The sequence below is a fragment of the Diorhabda sublineata genome, chromosome 9 (assembly GCF_026230105.1).
Source record: "Diorhabda sublineata isolate icDioSubl1.1 chromosome 9, icDioSubl1.1, whole genome shotgun sequence".
In the NCBI taxonomy this organism is placed as follows: domain Eukaryota; kingdom Metazoa; phylum Arthropoda; class Insecta; order Coleoptera; family Chrysomelidae; genus Diorhabda; species Diorhabda sublineata.
Genome location: NC_079482.1, coordinates 13,558,464 through 13,572,926, shown reverse-complemented (window position 1 = coordinate 13,572,926; position 14,463 = coordinate 13,558,464). Strand labels below are relative to the sequence as shown.

The 14,463-nt window shown below is 30.4% G+C and overlaps 1 protein-coding gene across 1 annotated transcript in view; it reads left to right on the top strand.

The window, feature by feature from the left end:
* The window catches only part of LOC130448715 (protein yippee-like 2), a 249,952-nt gene extending 241,636 nt beyond the window's left edge, over positions 1-8,316 (top strand). The window contains exons 7-8 of the mRNA XM_056786196.1: positions 2,719-5,782; positions 5,899-8,316. Of these exons, the coding sequence (XP_056642174.1) occupies positions 2,719-2,808 (90 nt within the window). The 3' untranslated portion in view covers positions 2,809-5,782; positions 5,899-8,316. The remainder of the gene's footprint in view (positions 1-2,718; positions 5,783-5,898) is intronic.
* The last annotated feature ends 6,147 nt before the right edge of the window (positions 8,317-14,463 follow it).

Genomic DNA, 14,463 nt, shown 5'->3' with positions numbered 1-14,463 from the left:
TTTCCGAGTTCTACATAAATTCAAGTACCACCCATACAAAGTTAAGTTGGTGCAATAGTTGAATGAAGATGATTTTGATCGTCGTCTAGAGTTTTGCGAATCAATGACGCAAATTATCAATAACAATCCACAATTGTTAAACAATATTTGCTTTTCTGATGAATGCTCATGGTCATTAAATGGCTTAGTATGTAGGCATAATTGTAGATATTGGGCTGAAAGTGATCCACATATTGTGCGTGAATTCCATACACAACATCCCCAAAAGTTAAACGTTTGGTGTGGTATCCTAGGTGACCACATTGTCGGACCTTTCTTCATCAACGGAAATTTAAATGGTGAATCATATCTTGAGTTACTCAGGGAAGGGGTTGACCCACGTATTACAACAATAATAGAAAATGATGATAACCTTTCCGAAGATTTACTGGTATTTCAACAAGACGGAGCTCCCCCACACTATGCTATGCCTGTCCGACAATTTTTAAACGAAACATTCCCCACTCGTTGGATAGGTAAAAGGGGGCAGATGATGGAGTGGCCACCTAGGTCACCGGATTTAACACCCCTAGACTTCTTTTTATGGGGGTATTTAAAAACAAAAGTTTATGCTACCCAACCAGAATCTCTGGATGATTTACGAGAGAGGATAGAAAATGAATGTCGACAATTAAATCCAGCCGTATTAAGCAATGTCAGAGAGGCATTTCAAAATAGATTATACCATTGTATGGAAGTGAATGGTACTCATTTTGAACACTTATTGTAACTTCATAATAAATAGCACAGTTAAAAAGATTAGAGAGTTTGAACTGTTGTACAACCCATTTTAGTACAGGCAAATAAGGTGAAAGTAAACTAACCACTTTAACCTACAAGTATTATACATTTTTGAAATCAGCTCAAAGAGGAGTATCCAAATTTTACATAAAAAATATGAAAAGTAATTTAAAAAAATAAAGGGGATGCTGCTAGGGGTGAGGGGGTGGCTTTTCCAGTAAGTTTAAATGAGCCATAATGCTTGCCCCTTCCAACATAAATTGACGTGTTTTTGGATTTTTTCTAAATACCAGTATTACAAAAGTTATTAAAGGTGGATACTTTTATCTGAAAAGCACTGTATATTTCATCATATTATCATAGTAGAGATTGAAAGCTTACAAAATCCTCTTAAAATACATTGTAAAATACATGTAAACACTAATTATTATCATTCCTTATACCCTAAAAATGCAAAATCAACAGGTCGTCCACAAATCGTATTCTGTATTAAATAGGTAGTGCTGATAAAATGATATAAGTGATGTAAAATACAAAAAAAATAACGAATTGTTCAAAGATTAATACGTTTTAAATAGTTAAAGAAGAACTTGATAATATTGTTATAATCATGATTTAATATTCCTTCATAAATTCATTGCCACAACTGAAGTGAACTGAGTCGTTTAATACCTGGCCGACCACGCAAATAACAGGTGTCCGGTGGCAAAATGAGGATTTAAAATTAAAAGACCAAAAAAAACTAGAGAATATTTGTATTTTTAGTTTTAATCAATATTAAGTAGACAAATACGGGTTTTAATTTTTAAAAAATACATCGTTCAAATGTTGGCCGTTACGTCGGTCACATTCTTGGAACCTGGCTTCGGTATTTCTTGATACTCGCTGGAGAAGTGCCGCCGAGATGCCATTGACTTCACGAACGATATTTTCTTTCAGTTCAGAGCTTGTCGCCGAATTTGTTTCGTACACCCCAATACCCCCAAAGAAAAAGGGTAAGATCTGGGGACCTGGGTGGCCAACGGATGTCACCGAAACGGCTTATCAATTTGCTAGGGAAGAAATCACGAACCAGCGCCATAGTCTTGCCAAAACCATATCTGTGAAGTGAAGGCACCGTCTAGGGAAATAGCTTGCCCTTTTGCGGGTTGTCAGATTATATGCGATGCTGATATGAAAATTAAAGCATACATCTTTCACCTCTCTGTCATCATCTTGCACAAATGATACACTTTCAAAAAATTTAACAATCATTTCAACAATAGCTTTTGTCGTTTCAATTTCATAGTCCTTATTTTCACCAACTGTTTTCTCTTCTAGTACTTCTATAAAACCTTCAACTGATCTATCGTTTTGTTCATTGTTGGCCTCGGTATTAAAATCAGTATGGATATCGTTCCAAGCACTTCTCTTTCCTTTTTTTATAATATTATTTTCATTTTTTTTATTCAATAACACCAACATGAGGTTTCATCACTTTAAGAAACAATGCCTTGTCACCCTCTGAGATGTATTGTCCTTTCTTTTTCTTGTCCTTAGAAGCCTATTATAATTTAGGGAATATCACAAAAAACTCACTTTCCACCACACTAAAATGATACAATTACACGGTTTTGATGTTATGAAGGCTAAATGAGACTAAAGCAAAAAGATTATTCAAAGATACTAAAGTAGTTCCAACTAAAGAAATATTCCCTAAATGAGCTCTCCAAACAAATCTCCAGTAGTATAATACTCTTTTAGTTGCAACTAATTTAGTATATGTACGCGTTTGGTGCTCGTCGCCATTGGAGTTATTAGTATTTATTATTGCGAATAATCATGTTCCTATCACATCACGGGAACAAGTTTTCTACTTTTCTCCCTAACCCACAAACGTACCTAATTTTATTAAATATTCTATTTAATCAGTACTTTAATAATATATATTTATTTCAGGAACATGCCTTCGAATCCAGCCAAAAATACAAGGAAGGCAAATTCATTATTGAACTAGCTCATATGATCAAAGAGAACGGTTGGGACTGACAATACTGACCCTCAAAAGTGACTTATTAAAAATGTTCCTTAAAGTCATTAAGGACATAGAGACAATGTCTTATAGACTTAAATTGAACAATAATTTCTGTTTTTTGGACTGGACCTAAGAGATAAGTGTATGACTTTTAATATATGATAGTTTAAAAATTTGAATCGAAACCAACAGTTGTGTGACCTAATTTTCTCATTATTAGAAAATGTGGTGAGAAGTATAAGCATTGGATGTTGTGAAAATTATTGACTGTTGTATGCTTAATAGTAAGGCACTGTACTAGGTAACAGGAAGATTCGAATAATGATTTATCAATTAAGCTATACCGTGTTCATATATCAAATAATCAAGAAAGGTATCTATAAATGTATTATTACTCTGTATAGATCAGGTATTTTGTATTTGTCATACATTGATAAGTCGAAGAAAATTCTCTTTTTCACATTGCATTGTTTTCAAATTTAGTAACCCGACAAATGAGACTGTTTCAAGTCAAATGTTAATATTAGAATTTCTATCTCCACCACAGAAGTGAAATATATTGTTTGTTTCCTAGTTCAATTCAATTTTTATTAATTATTCAACAATTTAGAGCAATTGTACTGAATACCTTTCTTTATTTTGGTATCATCTAAACGGATTGAAGATGTATTTTACTATGATAATTCGATATTAAATGACTTCTCAAGAACAGAATAATGCATTTAAAAGTCAGCTTATTGAATGAATATTCATTATATCTATTTTAATTGTTAAATCTGAAATATCTATAAATCATTTTCACTCCGAATTATCTTAAGTAATATTTAAGAATTTTCCTGTAACTCAATTTTCTCTTCACCTCCTATCCACTTTAGGGAACAATGTGCAATCGTCATTATCGTAGAACTTGAAGCTCTTTACAAAGCATTCTGTGTTAGCAATGGAAACTGTATCTGTGGTAAAGAATCTGAGATAAAAAATGTATAAAAAATGTACGGATATGTAAATGGAACAATCTGTTTTCCGTAAGGATTGGACAGTTGTAAATAGAAATTAGTTCGGCAAAACATATTTTTAGTAAGATTCTATAAATTTTTAAACTTAATTTCTCATTGCATTGTATGTTGTAGATTATAATGCCGATAACAGTATTTCATTTCGAATAATATTTAAGAAAAAATATAATGAAGCGTTTTTCTGTCCATTAATAGCCCTATAAGTGGTAATGTTTTTTAAGAACAATCTTGAGAAACAACACTGTTCAGATTTCAGAATTTTACATATTATCACATTAAATTAAAAAGAACATTAAACTTAACTTTATCAGAGAAATATTATATTAAAATTAAGTTTTTTGGAAATGTCCAGGCACAAATCAGCATACTTTATTTTCGAACTGAACTAAGAACAAAATTAAAGAATTCACTTTGGAATTTATACCATTTAAAAAAAGGCAATATAATTATTTTGAAATATATTTTACAAAATTTTCAAATGTTGAACAAGTGATTGATATAAATTCTATCCTCATTGTCTACTTTGGAAATTTTAACAGGATAAAGTAAAGATCGTGGAAATAAGCAACTTGAGATTCTTGTACGCGGTGTGGCATTTAAGTTTATCATTAAACATAAGCAAATAAAGTTTTAATCAAAACTGTATGATAGACCTTCATATTAGTTTCTTTTCATCTCTACACAATAATTCCAATGATGTGCATACCATTAAAAACATCCTTGATTAATCCTTAACTCACTTAGAACCACGGTTACGGCTTTTTTGACTTCCTCTACAACGCCATGATGAATTTCTTTGAGACGAGACGTCATCTTGGACAATAAAAATAATTAAAGGAGAAAATATCGGGATTATAAGTTGACTACATTTGCACAATAAATAATGAATCAGTAGGTGTATTGTTATATATTACGGTAAATGTACACTCTTGGGAAATATACACTTTTACCGTAAAATATGTACATTTCCCGTTATGTTAAATGTATACTCTTACCTATATGTTTTAAGAAAAGTTGGAATACAAATAAATTAAAAAAGTTGTTGCAGTAAAAAAATATTTATTTAATAAATAAACATAATACAAAAGGCTTTAATAACGAAAATTATTTTATTAAAAAATATAAATGCCAAACAAAACACACTTTTCTTTGCATATTATATAATATTTTGTAGGTTATGATCCCAATATTTCTAAATATAATTTTCGTCCTAGTTTCTCAGGACCAATATGATGGTAATCAAACAAATAATAATAATAACTTACTTTTCTTTGTTATAACAATTAAATTTTATAAAACTATAGAGGGACATATAAAAATTTCATAATGAAAAAAGTTATAAAAGTTTTATTCATTTGAGCAAGAATTGCTATTGTGGCACTTGGAATTACATAATATTCCAGCATTTTTACAACTTCATTTTTTTGAGGATCATGTTTCTTTACAGATGCATCTTTTAAAACCTTGTCCACCAGTAAGGATCTGCATTCCTATAATTTCTCTTACCGATTTCTCAACATCTTGAGGAACATCTTCGAATGATATAAACTTTTGTTCGCAAATAGCAAATTTATGCCTAGAATAAGATTGTTTTAAAAAAAAATTATCGCCTCTCTTGTCAAAAACAACGCAAATCAAATTTTTTGGATCCGTCTTACCACGATCAACGTCCGGAATGGAAACTCTAACATTGTCACCACTCACAGCAGCAGGAACTTTGGATGCTAACATTTACCAAAACGACAAGGTCAATTGTGAATTCAATGTACATTTCCCTTATTTGAAATTGTAAATGTTAGTTGAATATACATTACCCAAACGAGGAGGCAAATGTGCACATTTACCGGAAAATATGTACATTTGCCGCAATATCTACTTTTACCGTAACATATATATAAAACGCGTGCCGTTGGCAACACCAGGATGATGACATAGAAGATTTCAGTCACTGTTAGTTGACAAAAATAATGCTGTGAATATTCAATGTATTCATTTGAAACTTTGACATCTTCGCTTTTTTATGTTCCCCACTCATGTTCCCCTTTACGCATCTCCGAGTCCTATACAAATATCAAGTCTCATCTCCAGTAATTACATGTTCTCACCAAATTTGCTCCGAAAACGGTACTACAAATCCTTGTAGATCGTTTATTGCATTTGGTTTTGTTTATGTAGGAGAACTGTTGACATCATCTTGACGCAAATCTTTTGCATGTTTAAATCTTCTTGTAACATCTTATGTACAGTTTCTACAATACAATCAGACAACGCCTGATTGATTAGGCATCGGTTAGACGTGATCTGCTTTCGCAAACGATCGTGTCGATACGAATAGTAACGGAAGCTCCTTCATGTGCATTGTATTCTACAAAAATTCCATAAGCTACAAACTAAACGAGCTATCAACTAAAGGCTTGATGTATAACTAAAAGAGAAGGCTCTTTTGCTATGAAGATGTGAACCTTCTCTCTTCAGTGGGATTCGTATTCAAACTTTAAATAGTTTCCAATGTACTAGCGCTCCAGTAATTTGTGGATTTTAGATTTTTCCGATTAAATAATGTCTTCAATATTGTATGTAACTTAAAAGTTTTACAGCCCTCTACAAAAAATATTTCCTGCTTAAAATCCAGTATATTTATAGGAATTACTGGTGTCTTCAGCTACATATATTAATTTAGTATTGCAATTATTTACATAAAAAATTTTAAAACATGTATTTCTTAATTTTATGAAATGGCAATTTTTGACAATCTACAAGAATACTTAAATTTTCGCTCTGTATAAAGTCTTAAGTATCTTGTGTAGGTGATACGAAAAGTTTATTGTACATGTGCGTAAAGTGGATATTCTATACGAGTGTGACAAAATGATATACCACGAGCCGAACTAGTTGCGCAATAAACTACTATTGCTATAGAATTTAAACAAATAATTCAATATTGCCGAATTTCTTTCTATTAAAAATCCACAGATTGTTCTATAAGTGCTACAGCACAAGTCAAATTAGACTTTCTGGCGTCGACAAATCGTTTAATGTCGTTCGTCTATCAAAAAAAAAAAAAAATAAAGAACTGACAGTGTGTATATTGTCACATATTTATTTTTACTGAATGTATCATTGGTTTTCGAGTTAAAAGGTTCAATGATGCGATATGACTCGACCAACACCTTTAGGGTTATTTTTTTGTGGATATGATCTCATCAAATTCTTGACTGTATATTTGGTCTAAAAGTCGATATCAGAGTACACAATTAAATTTGATTGATTGCTTTAATTGCTGGCATAAAATATTGTTACTTATCTTATTTTTATTATATGGTTTGCTAATATTATACCAATGGGATCAGATTTGATACGTAGTAGTGTATAGGGAATGTACAATTCATTTGCAATGAATAGTTGTGTCATAATCTGTTGTCACTAATTAGAGTTATCTTGATGTTAAGTCAAAGGTTGAAATAGATATTCAAAAATTAGGCTACAGTTGTTCCTGGTTTTCAAAAACGTTTTAATTTACCATAAAAATTTTATATACATAATTAACAAAAAGGTCATTTTTGTTACTGATTTAAATATATTTTACTTAGTTTTTGTATGTAGATCTAGATGTTGCTGAATATTTATCTTCTAATAAATTCACAGAATGACCCCAATATTGATTTAACATCATTTGTCTATATGAAAAAAGTAAGAGTTAAGAATTTCATTGATGCATATACAGTAGAAGCTCTTTATTCGCAGGGTATATGTTCCAAAAATATGCAGCGAATACAGAAATCGTGAATACGAAATTGTAATTTGTATGGGATTATGGGGGGATACGTTCCAAGACAAAATAAATAAATAAATACATAAAAAACAAATATATAAAAAAATCAATTTTATCTAAGTTTTTGAACATTTTGTTCAATTATCTTTAGGCTTAGGCAACGGTTTGAAGAATTTTGTAATTTTCTCTTTCTTGGCAGTTTTTAAAAGCTCCTTCAATTCAGACTGATACGGAGCAGACGCATTAGAAATTTGCCTCTTAAAAATAAAGCCGTTCCATAGACGGATCAATGTTCATAAAGAAATTGCAAAGCTCATTTGCCATTCTTAAACCTTCACTAAGATTTTTCAAATTAAATGTCACGTTTCCAGTTCTTGTTGAAGCCTCTTCGTCAATGGGCTGTGAATTTAACATTTTCTCCAAGTCGGTTTCAGTCAAATCTTCTTCTTCCGATTCAAGCAATTCCTGAATGTCATTTGATTCTATCTGCTCGAACCCATCTCGTCCTATTCCATTTGCGATTTCGGCTATGTTTGCAGTCATAGTTTGAACTTGCACAGATTCTTCATCACTTTCCGCAGTCAGAGCAGGCCACAGTTTTTTCCAGCATGACTTCAATGTGTGTGGCTTCAGTTCTTCCAATGATTCTTTTATGATAACTATGTCAAATTTCTTCCAGCATTCCATAACATTCATATCAGGATTACATTCCATATTATCCAATATGATTCAGATGTAATGATTCAGATGTAATAGAGCTTAAAGGCCTGTATTATTCAAAGCAGCAAAGCGACTTTTACCATAGAACGGAACAGCAACATTTAAAATATGTATATGTACTTCATCATTGAATAATAAGGTTGCTTTCAATCTGTTTATTTACATTCTAAAAAAACACCGATTGCAGCGAAGGCGGCTTATGTCAAAGTCGTCTGCAATATCTTTTAACAACATACTTTAGGCAAAGTTTTTATAAGATCTATCTTACTTTTTTTATTAGTCCATTTGACGGCATTTACAATGGATATTGGGTTGGATACCTATTGGAATCCTTTTATTATAATGTACGTACTTATAAAATCCGCGAATAAAGAAATTTTTAGCTGCGAATATAGGAATTGGGTTACATTTTTTTACACCACGAATAGTGAAAACGCGAATGAAGGAAGCGCGAATAAGGAACTTTTAATGTATTTAAAACCACTAAACACTCAATACTTTGCACAAGAAATAGTATCAAATTAGTAACATTTTTAACAATTATCTTCGTCATTCATATTTTCCAACTTTACAAATGAAAAAGTGTTATGATATATTCAATAATTGTTCAAAAAATTATTTAAAGTCAATATTCTTAAAAATCTTAACGCATCTTTTTTTCCCTTCTTACATATAATCTCACTTTAGTCTTATTGATTCTAGTTTGAAATCCACTACTATTTTTTCAGGGAAACATTTTACTTGAAAAAAGATTTTAACACTGGAAGTATTTTTCAACTCTGAAAACAGATACTTATTTTCAACACAATTGAATGTAATTCTTAAAACGATAAAACTGAAAGTGTTTAATCGAGCTCAGCTACTAGCAGTTTTCTGTGGCCTTTTCATACAATTTCCAATTACTTTGTATCAAAAAATAAAAATGGATATATTTGTTATTTTTAACCAAATATTATGGCACAGACTTCAGCACTTAGGTAATATTTGAATGTAAATAATTATTCTCATCTAAATATTAAAGCGGTCAACAGAATGAACGCGAACATGACGCGCTCTAGACTTTCATAAATATCAAAAATAGTTCAACTTGTTCAGGAACTCTGATAACGCACACAATAATTGCGCTTGTACGCACTTTTGACGTCTAAGTTTACCAACTTTCTACTTTTTACGCGCTGATCGTCAAAAACATAACCTCACTTTTCTAGATACCCCGAAAAATGAGTTCTCGTAGTAAAAGGCAGATAGAATTTATACGTGCTCATGAGTGTTTATATAACAAACAGTCGGCTGGGTAGAAGAAAAGTAAAATTTGGCAGAACATATAAAAGCATTTGCCCATTTAAAATTCCATGCCAAACTGGTGATTAACTTCCTGATCTTATCGACACTGCTTAAATTTCTTTATATAAGTACATTAATATTAATAGTTTATTAAGGTTATGTTTACGAGCGAACTAGCGTCACGTTCGCTTTCATTCAGTGCACCACTTAAATGGATCAGTTGACGAAACTTTGTACTCTGGTATCAATAAAAACTTACATTTTTACCATATGATTGAAAAATAATCCTTATAATAGGCAATCATTTAAAATATTTGAAAATATGGTAAATTTGTATTTATTTGTATATTATGAATTTTATTTTGACTTTAATTTTTTATTTAGTTTAATTTTCTTATCAGTTTTATGATGAGATTTTTTTTGATAATAAATAATTAAATTGCTATTGTGTATTTTCTATTATTGATGTTAGGAAAAAGTATTGGTCATAATAGTAACTATTATTAATATGTGGGCTTAAAAATGAATTTCGCAATTGAATTATCGATCAATTTAATACAATTATGTTGAAAAAATGTCACAAACTTTGTGTAGATGCTCAATTTAGTTATATCTAGATATGCCTATACTGTTTAAAGTTGTACGCCAATAATAATTGATAATTATATAAAAGTAGGAAAATAATTTCTAATTCAATTGCGAAGTTGTCCGTACATGTATCCTGAAAATCAAAATATAGAACTATTATCTGAAATATAGTTAATTGTATTTACTGCTTTTGGAAATATTGTCTAAAAATCAGCTGATAAAACACAATTGTAGCAATGTTTGTAAGCTGATTTTTTCAATTTATACCTTTGCGCAATAGTCCAAATCATACGAGATAATCACTTTTACCTATTTTGTGTTCAGTACATTCATATAAATCGGCGGACAACAGTTAAATATAATCTCATTTTCCGGTTCACTTCATTTCGATAACACAATACTAACACGCAATTTTTTATGAAACACGTATAAAGTGCCGAATATTTTTTCAATTTTTCCAAGTAGATTACTATCTTCAAAAACTTGTACTAGTCATTTGGGTCAGAAATACTGCTAAGAAGAAAACAACAAACATTTTCCTACACAAACAGTAGTTACAATCAGCCTCTTCTTAAAATCAAACAGGACTAGAGACAAACTTGAAGTTTATCAAAAAGAAAATTATTACTGATTTTAAGAATATGAAAAATTACAGCTTTAGTCTTCTTATTCTACTCAATGGTCACTTCATAGAAAGAGCATAATTGTGTATTTATAATAAAGATCCATTTTCTTACAATAACTCACAGTTTGAGATAAATAATTTCTGATAGTCTCGTAAAAATTATTGATTGAGTTTTGGATATATAGAGAGTGTGAATTTAGTATACTTTAAATATTTTACTAATAATTTTATTATTTCTATTTCTGTTATACAGAGTGAGTTTTTTGTATGGAACGCCTTAATTATCTTGGTAAAGACTTGTACGATTCTTATAATTTTTTGTGTAGAAGGGTCTTGTAATGCGGCCGGTATTATGGTGGTATCTACATTATTGTCAGATCTTTCCTTTTTCCGTAAAAATAATGAACTTTGTTATTTCAAATGGATCACCCTATATATTTTGTATTTTTAGAAATCCTTAAAAAATGCTGATTATTTTTCCTGTAATATACTCTATACCTAAATGTTATGAAATCGGAGTTATAGCTACATTTACAGTATCTCCACTAAAGTTACAATAAATATTGTACAGTTAGATGGCTACGATTGAATAAACTCGTTTAATTTGATTATTCTTTGATAATTTATATGCTAATACAAATCTTCTAACAAGGTCTATTGTCATTAAGTTAGTAAAAAATCAAGGCGCAGAAAACCTTCAACAACTGAAGACAAATCTCAAATTTTTGTATCATGTTAGAAGCAGATCCACATTTGTGAAGTAGAAAAATTATGAATTTAAGAAAACATACAGTAAAGGCGATTATAGCAGATGCTCAAAATGTTGTCCATTTACTTTAATACAAGCCATGTGAGTTTAAAAACTTTGCAATACATTTTATGGTAATCCTATCTTTTGATTCCTGAATATTGGCACGTTTTGGTTTATAAACGATGTTTTTTAAGTGATCCCACAGGAAATAGTTTAAAGGATTCATGTCGGATGATCGCGTGGGCCATTCGATAAAACCACGCCTTCCAATCCATCTTCTGAAAACACATTATTTAGGTATTGCCTCACCACACACGCATAGTGAGGTGGGGCACCATCTTGTTGTAGCCAAATATTGTCGTTTGGGATATTCTTAAGTTTTCTTAATGTAATTGAAAATACTTACTTTGATTTGAAAATATCTGAGCCACCTCAGGTATAATAATATTTTCCAATAAATCTAAATACGCCGGACCATTTAAGTTACCCTCAATGAAAAAGAACCAATTATTTTGTCGCCTATTATTCCAGCCCATACATTCTGTTTTTAGGAATATTGGGTGCGGGATTCACGCATCCAACGAGGATTGTTACGTGACCAATATCTATAATTTTGCCGATTTACGTTTCCATTAATACAAAAAGTGGCCTCATCGCAAAACATAACATTACTTAAAAAATTTGGATCGTTTTTATTGTAACATTTTTCCATCATTAGGTTTGCAATCTTTTCACGTCAAATCGTCATCTGACAACTCTTCAGCCAATGTTACTTTGTATGGATGGAATTTATTATCATGTAACATTTTCATTTGCGAAATATCAAGTTCCCTGGATATTTGTCTAGTACTCAACTGTGGATCGTCTTCTAACAGGTTGTTATGGGATTTCCGTTAGGATATAAATTATTAAATATATTACACGTTTCTTATTGAATTCTATGCCTATCACCATATCCTAATATCATTAAAAAATCAATTCGTTCATTTTCAGATAAACAATCCATTGTGACTTTCAATAAACTTCAACAATAATAATTTATTGCAACGTCAAATTTGTTATTGTAGTAGTCATAAACACCGAAATGTATTATTTTAACTTCGGCGGAGATAACGCAAATGTGGATATAACTCCGAAATTATGGCATTTAGTTATAGGGAATATTAGATGAAAAATAATAAGTATTTCTTAAGGATTTCTAAAAGCGAAAAATATACAGGGTGATCCATTTGACATAATAAAGTTCAATATTTTTCCGGAAAAAGGAAAGATCTGACAACAATGTAAATACCACCATAATACCGGTCGTTTCCGTGATAATTAAGGCTTTCCATACATAAAACTCACTCTGTATAATGGTATATTTATTAATTGCCTAAATTATCCTATTCCAGATTGTCGGGTACAATACTAAAAACCTTGACAAACAGAAATTGAAATCATCATTACTTTTTCAATTATTTTATAAGCATTATTTATATAGTGACTAGATATTTACTTTTGGATTGCCAATACAACCAAGTCCATGCAAAATTACAGTAAAAATGTACTTTTTTCTGACCTGAATCGTATATATGCATTATTTAAAGGATATCTTGATCCATTTGTCAATATTTACAACTTATATTGATATGAACCATAATTTCTATTTATACCTAATGGATATTTTTCCAATATAAAATGGTAAATGTGTGTAATTCTTAGAAGATGTAACTTTTATTCCTGGGTCATTCTAAAAAGTATCGCTAAACTAAGTGATCATTCAGTCTGCATATCATTACTTAGTTGTAAATTGTAATTTCCTCGGCGTTTTAGTACTATCATTAAAAAAGATTTTATGTAATATTGTGATTTATTGGTAATTGTACTAAATATTTATATATTTTACCATTCTACTACTTTATTGGTTAACTAACATTTTGCTTTGTACCAGTTTCGATGTTACTCACACTTTTTTCTTTATAAAAATGTTTTTATTAGTTTTTTTCAGGTTACCATGTATGGTATCTATTTACTTAAGGCATTTGATATATTACCCTTCGACATAACTGTATCATTGCTGCATTCTACCAACATATAGTGATTTTTTTGAAAATTTCAATCTCTTCCATTGACGCAGACCGATTTAGCAATATTTATAATATAATATATTTTGTCGAATGACCCATCTACTATTTGTATCAATTACTATATACTATTTTAATTTTGTGATAGTTTATTTGTGATATATTCTTTTAGCTAAAAAAATTGCATATTAATAAATACCTGGCTCAACTCGACAAGTCATATTTTGTTGTACAAAAATAAAAATATGCATATAGAGATGGACTAAAAATATATTTTGAAATAGATGGAAAAACAAAATTTTCTATTTTTCTACTGAACCAAAGGATGCTTCGCAATACAAACCAAAATATTGGTATTGTGTAAAAAGGGAACCAAAATTTAACTATTATTAGGATCTTGGTCAAAATATTATTATGCTGTATTATACAAACATGTCACCCTGAGTTAGCATGAATATGAAATACTTATTTCAAGTAACATCAATGTATTTGATCATCAATGACCAAGGTTTTTAAAATTTTGGCCATTTTTTGTTTACACTACCGCAAGTAAGTTTTTAAGATTCAAATACCCCACATGTAATTAGATTTTAAAGCTAAGCACTGTTACAGAAATCTGTCACATCTCAATTTTCGTGGATTACAAAATTAATCAAATGAACTATAATGACAAAGGATTCTATAAAAAGTAGTTAAGAATAGTTTGAGTTGATTTATACGTTAATTGCTTTAGATGAAATACAAAACAAATATAATTATTTAGATCAGCGCTTTCCAACTTATCATAGCCCGAGGGCTATATTTTCTCCACCAAACACTTCGGGGGCCAAGAAGGTTGATAAATGAA